This window comes from Phallusia mammillata, chromosome 7 (assembly GCF_965637545.1).
Source record: "Phallusia mammillata chromosome 7, kaPhaMamm4.hap1.1, whole genome shotgun sequence".
In the NCBI taxonomy this organism is placed as follows: Eukaryota; Metazoa; Chordata; class Ascidiacea; order Phlebobranchia; family Ascidiidae; genus Phallusia; species Phallusia mammillata.
Window position 1 is genome coordinate 1,427,348 of NC_137258.1, and position 16,089 is coordinate 1,443,436.

At 37.5% G+C, this 16,089-nt stretch overlaps 2 protein-coding genes across 2 annotated transcripts; both read right to left on the reverse strand.

The window, feature by feature from the left end:
• Positions 1-1,894: 1,894 nt before the first annotated feature.
• LOC145238654 (uncharacterized) lies at positions 1,895-9,431 on the reverse strand. The gene is made up of 12 exons (XM_080101894.1): positions 9,211-9,431; positions 8,583-8,730; positions 7,991-8,119; positions 5,644-5,767; positions 5,341-5,427; positions 4,834-4,903; positions 4,401-4,528; positions 3,918-4,027; positions 3,572-3,675; positions 3,084-3,185; positions 2,638-2,740; positions 1,895-2,180 (listed from the first exon to the last, which is right to left on the reverse strand). The coding sequence occupies exons 1-12, from the start codon at positions 9,355-9,357 to the stop codon at positions 2,068-2,070; spliced, it is 1,365 nt and encodes a 454-aa protein (XP_079958020.1). The 5' UTR covers positions 9,358-9,431; the 3' UTR covers positions 1,895-2,067.
• Positions 9,432-11,482: 2,051 nt separating this feature from the next.
• Positions 11,483-16,045, reverse strand: LOC145237292 (ATP synthase peripheral stalk subunit b, mitochondrial-like). Its single transcript, XM_080100095.1, has 9 exons — positions 15,943-16,045; positions 15,673-15,724; positions 15,277-15,398; positions 15,008-15,167; positions 14,575-14,738; positions 14,038-14,163; positions 12,494-12,580; positions 11,996-12,088; positions 11,483-11,662 (listed from the first exon to the last, which is right to left on the reverse strand). The coding sequence occupies exons 2-9, from the start codon at positions 15,698-15,700 to the stop codon at positions 11,606-11,608; spliced, it is 837 nt and encodes a 278-aa protein (XP_079956221.1). The 5' UTR covers positions 15,701-15,724; positions 15,943-16,045; the 3' UTR covers positions 11,483-11,605.
• Between the last annotated feature and the right edge of the window lie 44 nt (positions 16,046-16,089).

Consider the following 16,089-nt stretch of genomic DNA (forward strand, 5'->3'; position numbering starts at 1 on the left):
TTTCAATGCTGATCTTTTGAAGCAACTTTTCCTTTCTGTTGTCTCTCTTGCTGGTGAGCTTGTGTTGCTCTGTGACTTCCAATCCAACCACCGGGTCTTATATACCAGCAAGGACCTGTTTAATTTTGATAATTGTCGGCTGATTGGCCTTCACATCCTCAGCGACAGCTAAGCGTTACGTAGGTTCGGGGGAAAGGTGTGGGTTAATTACGGTCACTAACTCACTGCTTCGAACAATTAACACGAAACTACCAAACCGAGAGAAAACTCGTGACCGAGATTGACCAATCAGCGACGACTTGATCCGAACCTTAATTATATAACGCAGCGATTAATGGTGAAATTATTGGTGTCGGCCTCATTGTCTAAAACAGCGTTTTTCGGTCTCGCCGACACAAGGAAGCCCGCCCTATATTTTATTACGCGGCTAAGCTGCTTTAATCTTTCCCCCACGAATACACATGAATTACGTGCCACGTTTACAGTAGGGTCGTCTTTGATTAGTTTTGGTCAAACACTGAATATACTCACCCACATAAACAGGTGGAATTAAATGTTTACTGGTGCAGAGCACATTTTCTCCAATAAACATCACGTTTATTTTGCTTGTTGATCATGACGTAAGTGCTTTCAATTGTTAATTTTTAAGTTGGCTTGTAATGGTTTTGCACAAGGCCGATGGTAAAGGTAGGTTAGACGCATTATAGGTAAGTTGATGTGTTTTAGGCGGTTCAAGGTATATTTGGTGTTGTGAAGATTTGGTTATTGCCAACCTACATGAACTGAGACGAAATAAAGCTGTACATAAAACGCCTTGCTGCATAAAAAAGTATTGTCAAAATTGTGTTTAACCTTCTAACTGATGCAATTTAAGAGTTTGACTGTGATATAACACCAACAACCGCTATGTTCTAAACGGGTAAACGCATTTGTCTTCGTTTTGTATTTTTTTCATACATGCGATAGAGCTTTCTTTTGATATAGCACCAAAAAACGCCATGTTACAATTGGGTAAACGCATTGTCTGCAATCGGGTAAACGCAAGTAGGAAATATTATTGAGTTTGAAAGGGTTTGCGAAATTTGATTTGTTAAAGTTGGTTATACTTTGTTACAGTTTGTTACGCCCTTTAATAAACAGTACACCAGAACATTACTTTCCCCAGTTATAAAATAACAAATTTCGTTTAAAATAGTCTTAATGTGTTTGGTTTGAGGTTTACCTGATTTGAATGGCAAACAATGTTTTGTAAATTAAGTTACTTATTTTTTTATGAATCGGTGTATGTCTCTTTAACTTCTTCAGTCTAACTTAGGCCACAATCCAGCGTTAATTAAGATACACGTGGCATCTTCGGCGATGCGACAGGTAGCTCAACCGGAGATAGACTAAAACCGGTTTTACCCGGTGATTGGCGGTGATAATTGTTACTCAGTAATTTTATCATTGGTTTGAGGTGCTATCGTAAAATTTAAATGACGACATCTATAATGCCATTGTTGGGATTGGTTATACTTGACGACAATTAGAAAGATTTATCGGATTAGTTGAGAAATCTTTCATTTGTTTCTACGTTTGGCTACATTGTTCTTCATCTAAATTTCTGATGTGCTGTCTCATGGCAAAATATTTTTAAATATAAATTGTCTAGCTAAGTATTTAGTTGTTTGACTTAAACTGATGCCCAGCGGCCCTAAAGGGTCTTGTTTATGCCATTGTTTAATATTGTTCATTTTGCATGTCTTTTTTATTACAGGCATTTCAATCAACCATTCGGGCCTAAACAGGCTTCTCAAAAACGGTTCGGGTTTGGGCCTGGTTGGGGCTTAAATTTTAGGCCTGTTTACAACCCTGATTGTGCAAAACTACTGTAAGTCGGCAATACCACCTAAAACACGATTGGGAAAGTTTATTGATAGTTTTTCACGCAAAGCCCTTGCGAAATATTGAATCACGCAAATTAACGCAAAAGACTTGAAAAAAATGGTCACAAAGAGCACGGATTTAACAACCATGTAAAATATACGTGTAATATATTCAGATTTAACGCAAAAATCGTCGTAGACTTTATGCTTTGGGAAGTTCGTTGATGCTTTCCACCATTGCTCCGCCGATCATAACTGATGCCTTCATATTGAACTGATCAGGACAAAGTTCTGGGTCGTATCCGTATACGAGGCCTGAGTAACAAAACAAAAAGTGGTTAACCGATGCTTCATGTTAATGTGTAAGAGGGGTAATAAAAAACTTAAAGAGTTAAACGTGAAAAAGAAAAGGAGAAAAAAAATTTAAATCGAAATTAGGCAACATCAATTGATTGCTAAAGAGCTATTGTGAAGAAAACACCAGAAGAGTTGGAGAAGAAAGTGAAATAGATTGAAAATCTGAGTATAGAGTCAAGAAAAATCAAAAGAATATAAACAAAAAATTGTAAAAAGAGCCGCTTTGAGCCAAGAGAAAGTATAGTTCAGGATAAGAATATGAAGCAAATTTTAAAAGAAAAACATGTTATATTGAGAAAGCATTACTAAATGAAAAATAAGGCGGCAAGTGCTATGTTCTTGCAGCTTACAGGTGGTTTATCTGTGGACAACTGACAAGATTTCAAGGTGCTTGTTGTTTTACACAAATTTTTACCTGGTTTGGCGACGGGCCATTCAGTTTTTAGTTGACTGAAGTAAAGCACGTTGCCCGCATTCGTTACAGAAGATGTATCTTTCAACGTCATGCCCCAGGTGTGCTGAAATGCAAGTAAAATTTTAATCAACAAACTATACGGTACATAACAACGATAAGACTCGGTAATGTTACACACAAGGACGTACCAGGTCACCAAGATGGGTTAAATGTCAAACAGCATAAAAGTCTTAATGTGCAATCATGGCCACATTTTATAAATAGTACTCTGCAGACTAAAAACTTTGAAAAGTATAGAGTCATCCAACGTTTATATATATTGTACTGAGTCTCCGGTCACTCGTGATTTTATAATATACTACAAACAGTTAGTAATCTTCAGTGGCTTTTTGTCAGATTAACTGACCAACTTGCAGGATTAGATTACTTGTTTCAATGCAACTCACCGATACGAGCAAGCCTGCAGCCACACAATCAGCTCCGGGGTTTAAAGTGATAACAAATGCGCCAGGCGGCGGTTTTAGGATGGTTGTGTTGCTCTCATCACCCTGTATGCAAACATGGTTTAATTTATGAGATTATATCCTGTCAATTGTCATACTTGTTTGATAGACTTAGTGAGTAGGATTACGGTATACAAATGCCCTCATTTATACCAGAACAAAGATCCCAACCTAAATAGTTGATAAAAGAACGACATCTTTGTTGACATGGACTGTAAGCAGTTTAAAACTAAAGGCGTTACTTGTATTTACCGGCTATTTTTAACCCTTGTTTTTAACTTTGCAAGGCTATTTGCGATAGTGTTTGAAGTAAGCAATTGATGTGTGGAAGTTAATGGCAGTTTATGGACTGTTTGGAACATTTTTTTTCCTGTGGAACTGCTCCTTTGCTGGTTGACTTTACGAGACTTGAACTCTCAAACATAACTCACAAAGTTCATTCCATGAAAGATTTTGTCGAGTCGAAATCTCAGCCATCCAGCGTTGTTGACTTCATCCGACGAGTTTGCCCACTGATACTGAACAAGGTCAACATCTGAGGAGAACAACCAAAAGCAATTAAGGGGAATATTTTTAGATCGAACAAGGCTTAAGGAAAAACTGTTTCAAACAAATTTAGATATGTTGCTGTGTATGGCAAATACAACGATATGCAAAATTCTAGATAAGCAATGAATTGCTTTGTAACATTTTAGCACGTTTGTCACAATACTTTAGACCGATGATAAATCCAAACTTAGCTAAGTAAGCGCTGTATTTAAGAAACCAATCACCCACCAATGGTTTGTGTGTCATTTCCATCATCCAATAACAAATCTCCTCGTCTCGCCAGCTTTATTTCGTCATTAAACGTCACTGCGACGCTCTGGTTCTCAAAGTTGCAGACTCTGTGATGTAAGACATATAGGTTCTCGCATAAAAATGTGTCTGCAAAATCGCGACCATTACTCGTTGGGTGTGATTACACAGATGATTCTGGTTATTTGCAACTTCGATTTGCCAAGCGTTTACTTGCAATTATCCGGAGTATTTTCAATTGATGCGACTTTTAAGATGACAATACCCAAACGATAAGCTGTATTTAAAGTTGAGTTTAGTTTATTCGCTGAGTGCAAGAACCAACAGCTACGCAACGTTAAAACGTTATGAAGCGCAAGAAAGTGAAGGACACGATTGGTTAATAATGGCTAAACGCGCTGCAGCTACACCGTATTATAATTTGCGCAGTGATTGCATACGGCCATTTGCTGTGCGTCTTACGTTTCGTTTGTTGTGTAGTAGGTAATTCCGATTTCAGTTTTTTCACGCATCCACATTTCATCTTGCACTAGTTCGAAATATCCCTCTAGTGGCAGAGCACGCTGGGTGTCTTCGTTTCCGTTCCAAAACTGATAAAAAAAACATGAATGTTTTGAGGCAGCGTTCTGGTGCGCTGTTTTGTGGTCTACTGTGCAAGATTAAAGTTACTTTTACAACTACTGCTAAGTGCTGACATCTGCGAGTAGAAAACAAGTATATTTGATAACCAAACCACTGTACCGCAATATTAAAAGGAATAAACAACACTCATCAAATATATGCCATGCAGTGTGTTAATGTACAGTGTACATTGTATACATTCATGTACGGTGTACACCGTGGTTCAGAAGCTATGGTTTACATCCAGCATGATCGCTTGTCATTGGTAACTTACGGTGGCCGATGCAATCTCGCATGGAAATGTCACCCCAATTCTGTAGATTCCAAGCGGAGTAGCAAGTGGTCTGGATAAAACGCAATTGGAATTGTTATGCTTGTTTATTATATTAAATACCAATTGAAAGCAATGCGCACTTTTCCAACAACTACTGCATTTTGTTTTAGTCGGTTTAATGGGTTAAGTAAAAAAGTTTTCAAATTCAACAATCATCAACCTAAAAAGTTTTTTTTAATAATTTTTTTAGGGTCAGCTAAAATTGTCATTCATGTATTTAAACCAGATTAAAAAAAAACAGCCAGCACTATAGTTCTCGTTTCAATTATTGAATATTAACTTTGTATTGGCTTATTGCGTTCATTTGTAATGTTCTTTAGACAAGTAGAAAAATTTCTGTAAGGATATTGTTGTTTTTCAGAAGACTTCAATAATATTGTTTGGTATTAAACTTTAACCCCGCAGGTGTGAGTTTCACCACAATAACATTTCAACAAACCAGCGCACCTGTATATCATGCCACTTCCTCCGACCACTCCCAATCCGTCTTCCCAAACTCCAGTCATCTTAAACCCAGAACCGTCGGTTCGTGCTCTGCATGTACACAGTAAATATTATCGGGTATTAGGTTGTTTGTCGAATGTATGACAACATCTACGCGAACTTAAACAATTTAAATGCCAATCAAGATAAGGAATAAATAGTAGAGATTGTTGAGATCTTTTGGAATGTTGTTTATGCCGTTCGCTATTTGGACAACATTTCAGTTTCCATTCAAAACAAGTTTATCGGTGATATTTTGAAGTTTACCTTATCATCGTTTCTTCACCCATTCCAGGGGAGGAAACGCCGCGAATGTAGATACTGTAGAAGCTGATCGCCTGAAGCCCTGTAATGGTTGCTGATCCATCTTGTTGTGTGATGGCGGATCCGTCTGCAAACGCAAATACCCCGGTCTAGCATGAGTTGTACATATAACTTGTAGTACAACTTAAATTTGCCAAAGTTGTAAAAACAAATGCAAATCACGAACCCCAGCAACGTCAAGTTTTGTTAGGACCAGTGGTGGGATTCAGCCGGTTCGCACCGGTTCTATAGAACCGTCTCACGAAATTTTATGAGTACAACGAACCGGTTAGCATTAATGGCAGGGCCGGATTAACACCATTAGAGGCCCTAAGCACTAAAACAATTTGGTGCCCCTTACATCATTTTTAATTCGAAATATAAACGTAAAAACAAAATTATTCATCGAGATTTCGATTTTAACATAATATACAGCAAGGGTGATAGACTATAAGCTTAGCTGATATTAAACTTGCAGATTTGTTTCAGAACGTCAGAAATACTCCAAAACTCAATTAAAAACGCCTAATTTTGCTGCTGCCTTCCCCAGTCTCAGCACGGTTGCCCAATTGTAAAACATACTAGTATTAGCGTCGTGTTTAATTTACGTTTGCCACATACACGAATATGTTTTCAAACAGCCAGGGGGTGCCCAATCTTTTTTGACTTAAGGTCGACGTTTGAGGTAGTGTAGTCCAACTCTCGGGATCTACCATTCCAATACAAACTAACAAGATAATGCAAGACTATGTGTGTATTACCAAAGGAAAACTAGCATTTTCCGAGCCCTGTTTTACGTTTTTTATCGTGGTTTGGGTGTGACATTTTACACTACATTGAACTTAATTTTTTATAATTCATCCGAAGCTAATCTTGATAATACAAAAAGTACCGGCACAAAGTAACCATTACTACTGTAACTATTATTTTTGTGACGTAACTATTACTGTTGTGACTTTTGCGATGTAAAGCGTCGACTGAGTATTTGTGGTGTGAACATATCCTAATGAATAACTTTCACAATAAAGTCATCTATGTAGGGCAACATTCCCTAAAAACGCATTACAAAACAATTATTTTAAATAATTTTCTGAATCCCTCGCGATCGACTTGATATCAGTCCGAGATCGACCAGTCGATCGCGATCGACGGGTTTGGCACCCATGAGTCTTGACTTTTTAGGTTTTAACAAACAGAGCAACGCAACGTTGTTACGTCATATAGCACGCAATCAATCCCTTTTGTCAGTTATTTTATTTGCTTTTTTCGCTTTATAAATAGAACTTATTCATTTTCATTACATTTTAAATATAGTTGTAGTTTTTTGTTAGATTTAATAATTTACCTAGAAACCATTTCTGTGGTGCCCCTCCTCTACTTGATGCCCTAAGCACGTGCTTATATTGCTTACAGGTTAATCCAGCACTGATTAATGGTTACTGTCAGTGGACGTTTTGTGATAGAACCGGCTGACAAAAAATTTGAATCCCGCCACTGGTTAGGACCATGTCAGCATTACCTCGTAAATTGTGTGACCTAAAGAGATTTTTTAAGGATTTATCTACCATTCGGATAACATCGGACACATATTAGATGATTGGCACTTCACAAACTTACACCTTTTGCCTCGCTAAGTATTCCCTTTTACTATTGATTTTACCGTCACAAATCAATAGGACATTCGTTACAATCAAATTTGTTTATTGGTGACGTTTACTTGTCAATCTCTACGTCATAACCGCATGACGTGTCCCCTGATGTTTCAAGTTGCCTCTGGGCAAGAACAGACATCTTCTTATGTTGAAAGTTTATTAACATCAGCACCCGATAGCGGCGATTTTATCGCTCAATCCCGATATATCTCTTGCCCTGAGGCCACGTGGTGACATAACGTTGTGTGACGTTATCTAAGGGTGCGACATACATTAGGGAGACAACTCTGTTGTGATTCATGGTGTACAGTCATGACCATGTCTTTGACCTCATGTTTTCGGGTGTGAAATCATCGTACAGGGGGTGTTGGAAAAATATTTTGAGGTAAATGTGGTCACCTTGACCTCATGACTCTCGTGGTTTGGATTAGTCATCGTTTTTTAACTGCTAGGGTCAAGTATTTAAACAGCAACTGGGCCTACGTATTTTGAATTGGGATTTTTGATTTAAAGGTTTACAAGAGTTGTTTGGCCTTCAGGCAGTAGCTTCATCGTTCAAAATTATGGTATTGGGTACATCTACGATATACACGTCGAGGAGTAATTGTAGCATACATCAAGAAAATCTATACAATATATGTTACACATCAATATCTCACCCATTTCTTCGCCGTCTTCGTTGACGACTCTTATCACGTAACTGTCAGTCAAGTTGTTTTCCGTCCACTGAACACTGATCGAAGTCTCTGTCGCTTCACTCACCATAAATCCCATCACTTTACCAAGTCCTGCAAAAACAAGCAATCAACGAATAAATTTACGTTTACCTATAACTCAAAGTTGCCTATATCGACAAGCGGTTAGCGTAACCGATGTTCCCTCGCAAGGTTGAGGGTTCTAACCCGGCCTCATTCACATGTTTACCCGAGTAAGAATATTGAATGCCGTTGCTCCATCGAGAGAAATTTGATGGATTGAAGCTCCCCAACTTTAATGAGTTAAATTAATTAACCAAAAAATGAACGGACAAGCAATAAGGCGCACTGTGAGCGTAATACACTCAGGCATTGTTTACTAATTTGAGATAATACCGAAACAACCGAAAACTGCAAATGGTTTCGGTATTTCAGTGTGGGTTCGAATCCCACCAAGAACAGCTTGTCTGCTTTATAAGTCAGTAGATGTCAATATATATTTGTTTCAAACCTAATGTATGGCCTATCTTCACACATTCGTTGCAGCTTGACTTACTGGTGGTAAATTGAATCTCTGCAGTCTCCCCTATTTCATTTCCCATCTCAGCCACAACCTCCACTGTGTATGATGTCATCGGGGAAAGTCCCCCAAACGATGCGGTTGGGATCCCCGCATTCGTTTCCTGTCCTGTGCTCAGTTTTACCTGATTATAACAAACATTTGCGTTAAATGGTAACTTTTTGCGCTGCATGCTTTGATGGAAGGATGCTAAAACCCAATCTGCTGATTTGTTTAGCGAAACATTTGGATCCAATTTTTTACTTGCAATTTGTACGTTTTTAATATGCGACAAATATAAGTTTGGAAACAATTGGATTGTCAGCTTCTTTCCAACACCTTATGGGTCACGAAAACAATGTATTTTGTGCGATGAAACCAAATTGCATTTTCTCGCCTCTGTTGTGTTGTGCTAATTTAAATGTTGTGATGAGAGTTAATTTGGGGTAAAACAGGTAAACATCAATCTTCAGTTTAAGCCCTGTTTGATGGCTTTTGATCGTAACTGAAACTATTTGTTTTGGTTTGTTTGAACGACAAATGATCTGATACACGCGTTTTGCCAACGAAACAGAAAATGTTTATATTTGTCTTGTTTTGCACAGCAATCATCCAATATACTTACCAAATATCCAGTCGCGCCCCCCACAGCATCCCACGTGACCGCCACACTGTCTCCCTTCACTTCAACCTGGAGGTTTTCAGCCGCTTCCGGAAATTCCGCGGCACTTCCGACAGCGATCAGACAGAAAACGATAACCAGTTTGTTCATGGTGACTTGTTAGCTTCCTGTTCCTATGTTGCAAGGTCAGGGTCTGGTATTAATAAAAACAAAACCGTTCGTGTCAAAACTTAAAGTCACAATTCCAACATAAAGAATATGTTCCTTTTCTGATCCACTATACTTCACGTGTATATGCTCTCTAAATTACATTCTTCTCTTTCAAACGTTCCAAAGACTATGGTATATTTTTGCCGTGAACAATATTTAGCCGAAAACTACGATTTTACCAAACAACTTTATTTGCTATAGTTTTAGTGTATTTTGAAGCAGGCAACGTTTTGCAAAGCGAGTTAGTCTGTTCATTCCCGATCTCCCCTGATATTTCACAAGCACCGATGCGTACCAACCGGTTTTACACCTTGCTCAACTCGCAAACGGGCGCAGCTAACATGGCCCAAAGGCGGAATGTACCTCATTCAGTGGCTAATGGCGGAAAACATAAAATTTAACCGTTGCTTTTATTAAGTTATCTTTGATATACTTTAAACAATAACCTTGTTTAATGACTGTAAAAAACCGTTCAGCTATATTCAGTCAGAAGATAAAAACTCTTATCCAAATCAATTACGTTTTAAATTAAATTTCACTGTTCATTTGCCTAGGTTAGCATGGACCGTGCGTGTGCAGACCACTTATGCTTTGCCTTTATTTACTGTCCAGCTTTTATACCACAATCCTGCTGTCGTAATGTCGCCTACCCTACGGTGAAATCACCGTCGTGATAGCAGCCATCTATATTTACGAAAACTCGTTTCTGGTGACACACGGCGTCGATTTGACAATCATCGTGAGTATCACTATTATACGGAAAAACTCACTGCAAGAACATACAAGAAGCTGTAGGTGTATAAGTTGACAGACGTGCCTCAAGGGCAATTGTAAATCACTGGCAATTTCACAGTTTAGTGAAGATTTTATTTGCTGTGATGGCCACCACGTTCACAATGACCGGTGTCCGTTTGCAAGGCGGTCAACTTTTATTACTTAGTTGAACTTTTTACGACTGTCTTGACGTTATGTAAGTTCTTTTTCATTTTTAACAGCCACTGAACTTGGTACAGGTTTGTCAACCCCATTTGCCCAAAATAATTTTGCCTCGGTTAATTTGTTGTTACTGTGATCGTAAGCTATAGACTTTGATTAATTTTTTTAATGTCATTAGCAACACGGCTTTGTAGTCCATTGTTATAAGTTGTCGGGGTTGAAGTTTGTTAACAACACGGCTTGCAGTGCCTTATTTGTGCAATTCTAAATTACTGGAAAGACCGTATAGCCTCACCACAAACTTTTTTAAAAAACCTTTCTGGTCAAAGGCATCTGGCAATGTATTACCAACTGCAAACACAAAATGTTGCACCAACCCAGTGGTTCCCAACCTTAATCGACAAATTTCTCACTTAACAAATATTTTCATTGCTCCCCAACTGACTACATAATAGAATAGATGCTGAACCATACAAAGATAATTTAAGATTGGGTTTTTTATCCACTGTACAGAGCTGAGTTGTATCTTGTTTTCCATATGAAAGTAAATTACTCCCCGGATCGGAACCACTGCACTAACCGACCATGAGCAGTCGACGGGATTCCAACCCGTGACCTCTGGTTCTTTGTAAGCAGAGTTCTACTGTTCATATGTACGTAAACGTAGTAGTTAAGCACTGTTTTCAACACGCTTACCTTACTGAATGTAGCTCTTGGCAGTGCTAACCACCACTCTATTATTACCAGGGATGGGCCGAGCCGAGCCAAAACCCGAGTACTCGGTACCGAGCATTGCTGTTTTTGATGCTCGGAGAGCAGTTTCACAAACCGACACGAGCATGAAATTTGCATATTCATGCCCTGCTAACGTCCAAAACTAGTGTTCGAAAGGGTATCCAAGAACAAAAACTGGTGACGTAAGGGACCAAGGAAAGCTAAAAACTAGCGTGGAATCAGAAATGTTTGTGACGTCACAAAGCACCGAGCATTCTGGGCCGAGCACATAAATGTGAGATGCTCGGTGTTCGACCGAACAGAACACTCGCAGTTTTGGCCCATCCTTAGTTATTACCTTCTCAAAAAGTCACCAGACTGGAACGTTTAAGGTAGATTTTTTTATTTGAACATAACGGAATCACAAAAGTATCTGGAAACGCAAACCGGTATGAAGAAAATAAATGTAGTTGCCTAAATTCCTCAAGACTCCAAATTTACATTTGAACTTGTTTGAAACTTTTTGTTGTGGTGATCTTTACTTGCTTGCCATCGTGTTAAGTTGGGCGATGCAAGATGCTAATGTTGCCTTTTGCTGCAAATATAAAAACAATTTATATTTTTAGTGACACCGATATATACTTTGTATTTACAACTACCTCATTGGGGAGCAAGAATGATATGATTACATCACAACAATATAATTTATATGTTTATTTGAAAAGCTAGTCAAGAGTTTGTGGTCAACATATTTTGCCAAACTAAAATAGGCAAAACCAGTAGTTCAAGACACAATTATAATTTTAAATTTAACCAACTGGGAAAGACCCTAAAAATAATATTGAGATTCAACAACCCAGAAACCTATGTATTTTAGTGGAAAGGGATATAACAGAAAATCAATATAAAAGTTGCGAGGCAGACTCACCGATTCAGGTGTTATAGTTTTCATGACTTTTTTCTCAATCCAATTCACCATGTGTCCATGTGCAAGTTCCGTGTCAACTTTCTGCACTGCAACCTGAAAATGCAGCAGAAAACTCAGTCACATGAAAATTTATAATAAACCTTGGTTTTGTATTCGTTACAGGGATAAATACTGCCTTCTGCCAAATACTTTGACGAAAATATTTTCTGTTAAAAATTGTTTGCATTCGTTGGCAGTGCCTGGGAAAAGATAATGTAATATCTAGATGGGCACACATTCATATCAGAAATAGAAAACCAAACTGCTACACCTGGCATCAGTAGTATTTTTCAGCTCCAAGGCAACCACCAAAACACTATACATAGTGCCTATTTCAACTTTGGTGTTCACGGGCTGTTAGACCCTTATGGCCCTGCAGTTGGCACAATGACTGCAGTGGCCTAGTACGATTTGTACACTTGGTTTTAGAATTACCAGGATTGGTTATTGTCTGTTTACCTGATAGTCGAGCTGCCTCTTGATCGTTTCTACAACAGTTGCCTGTCGATTGAGATATTCTGTCTCCAGCATCATTGCCAAGTTGACCTAAATACAAAAATCATTATCGGACCGTTTTGCAAAAATGCAAGAAACCCCAAGGTTTTTGAACACGTAAATCCTGTCAATTGCAAATAGATTATGGATGGATTGCATAATATTAAAAAATTAGATGTCCTGTCTTTTGACTTGATACATAGGACCAATGTTGACAATTTTCAGTTTAAAACACATGTATGTAAAATACTTCAACACATATTAAACACACAAAGCATCCTCAGTATGTTTGCGAATAAATCAGCTAAGTAGCTTGCATTTCAACAAAAGTAAGAGCATCCCTGCATTTAACTATATTACTATTTTAGAAATATTACTGTCATTCTTAAAAGCAGATAAAAAATAAAAATATCTAAAAAATAAGGCTTTAAAATGAACACATAAATAGTTGAATACATTCAGTAAGTTTTGTCCAAAATAGGCCATTTACCTAACAACCCATTTACATTAAAAAAGGTATAAGATAAATGTTTGGTTGAGGATGTGAAGTTAGTCAGATGATATCAAATATTCAGTTTAATTTTTCCTTTTTTGTTAAATTTTGCTATAATAACCCTCATGAATTTAAGTTTTCTAAGTACATAGTTATTGTGCTTCAAACAAATGTAAACCATACAAAAACAGTTCCTTAAACACTTGACAATACAACATACACCAAATGCAGTGGTACTAAATAGTGATGCACCGGACCCGCCTAAAAAGGTTCGGGCCATGAGGCCGAATAATTTCGGCCGAACCTAAAATCCCCTTTCTTATGGCAGTTTTCAACTGAACCTTGTGTTGTTGATGTGAGTGAACTCAATTTTGACAAACTGAAATCACTTTCATAATGCGTAGGCTTTACTAAACATATATATAATATTTTGTAGACAACATGGCTCCTATTTTATTTAAACAACAAATAGTTAGTTTATGATGCTTCGTATGGGCGAAAATGACATTTAAGGCCCTAATTTAATGCAATAAAAAAGTTCGGTTTCGGCTGAATTTTCAAAAACGTTCGGGCCGAAACCGAAACATTGGAAAACCACGGATTCGGCCGAAATGTTTCGGCCAACCGAAACTTCGGTGCATCACTAGTACTAAATACCGCATGGTACTGCATGGTATACCACATGTTATCACAGGAAAGGAAGTTGTAAAGAACTTAAATATGCTTTTACGACAATTATAATTTTTCCAGACTTTTGAAAGTGTTGACGGTTAGAGCTATTCGGGTTGGGCGAGGATTTGTAATTTAAATAATACTAGAATCTGGTCGAATTTACCATTGTTGGGGCTTATTCTCATATTTCACACACGCATGCAGTATTCTAAGCGGAATACCATTCGGTCACATGCGGTATTTAGTACCACCCCACTAAATGTTGTAATGAATAGCAAATTTTAGTTTATTTTTCATGAGTATTTGAGGGAGTTGAAAAATAAACTTTTTGAATAAGCCATACTTGTTTGGCATCATTGATCAGCTTTTGTGCCCCTGCTCTCCACTGTTCAAGTTTAATATTATCCACAAGCTCCTGAAGGCCTGCCACGTCTTCTGCTTTGACATTCTCCAGAGCTTTAAATAAATCCTTCATAACAAAAATAATTTTAGTGAAAATTGAGTTTGTATTTACTGACAAGGAAAACATCTAAAAATAGATATTTTGATAGTATTTGCAAATTTGCTGATAGTTGCAATGATTAACATAAATGGCATGTTGGAAATAAGTAAATGATTACGACGCATAAAGATAAATACAAAAAGAGCTGAGAGTCCCAAATACAAACCACTGATATTTAAGTCACAAATTGATTAACCTCACAGGACAGGTGCATCGGTTTTGAACAAACAGAAGTTTTTTTTTTATTTTTTGGTCAAAACTTACTTTGAAATACTTCAAAACAACAAAACCAGTAACAATCAGTATTACTGATTATGCCACATTACAGCAACATACACTACTTGTTTGTGGAAATAAATGATTTAATAACAAACTTACTGTACGAGCTTCTTCAAAAAAATTTCTTATTGATGGCCCAGCAAGTTTAGCAATCGTAACACAAACAGCTATTAATGTAAGAGTGTACCAACTGTCCGGGGTAATGATGTAAAACTCCTTGGAAACAAGCATAGTGCCGACAGTGGCAAAAAATGTGTACAAGCCTGCAAAAAAGTTTTGGTAAATGCTAATGCTTGAACTTAAAAGTTTTGAAATAGTGTTGGCAAAGATTCCACAACTTGCCATCTTGTATTACTGTTAAAATCTTTTAACTTCAAGATAGCACTTTTTACCTAATGCTTGGTGTGATTTAAAGTACAAGTGTGTTAAGGTCTTTTGTAAGTTGGGGACACTGCTTTTAACTAACTGAAAGTTTTCTTTACTTTAAACAGTACATTTAATAGATAGTACCATACAGCAACAACATATTTACCCGTTGTTCCCGTCCTTGGGTAAAGAAATTGAAACCAATCTTCTGGAATAACATAATGACGAGCCATTTTGGGGTCAAACTCTTCTAAAGGAGGAAGTGGCCCCATTCCATCATAGGGGGCACCAGGCATTTTAAAGTTTTCCCAGTCTTTAAGTTGTGCCTATAAAATGCAGTTTATTTTTGGCAGGTTAGCATTCGGATTTGTGGCTTTGATAATGCATTTATTTTTTTGTAGTATATGATATGAAACAGTTTGTTTTTATACTGACCGGGTATGCATTGGCGACAGCAACTTTGTTTGTTGCTTGAGTTACAACTGCTGCATTGGAATATCGCTGTGCATTTATGACCCTCAAACAAAGTGGTGAATTCTTAGAAATAAGCCTGCGACCTGCAGAAAACAAAAAAGTCAAAAATAAACAGATAGCATTTAACCAGTGGTGGGATTAAAATTCTTTGTCAGTCAGATCTATCACACAAGTCATATTTTTCTGCCGGTTCTGTTACAAAAAGTCCATTGACAGTAACCAGTAATGCTAACCGGTTTGCTGATCTCATAAAAATTCGTGAAACGGTTCTATACAACAGACTGAATCCCACCATACATCTAACAAAGTTTAGTACAACATGCACATGTTGATGTTATGATGTGTTATTCAACTTACCAGAGTTCGCCAAGAGTCTGGAAAACATTTTGGCAAAACAAATGAATGAAACCTGAAATAACAAACAAATTGTGGTTTCAGAATCGGACCCAAATACATTACAAATTTGCGATACGTGCAAAATTACAAATCAAATTTAGGAATCGCAGACGTAGCGTATTAAGTTGCAGACCAAAATCGTTGTGGATAATTCGACAAAATATACTTTCAACAACTTTATATACTAACCAAAACAATGAAGACAGTTTTAAAAAACGAAATATCTCTTACCAACGCTCGAAGTTCAGAAGGTCAAATCTCCGGCGAGCAAAATCCACAGAACGATTTGTCAACTAAAAATTGTCACAAACAGCCACACGTCGGTCAACGAAACAATTTTGTATCCCAAAGTCAATTTGTTTTCAAAAGTGAAAAGAA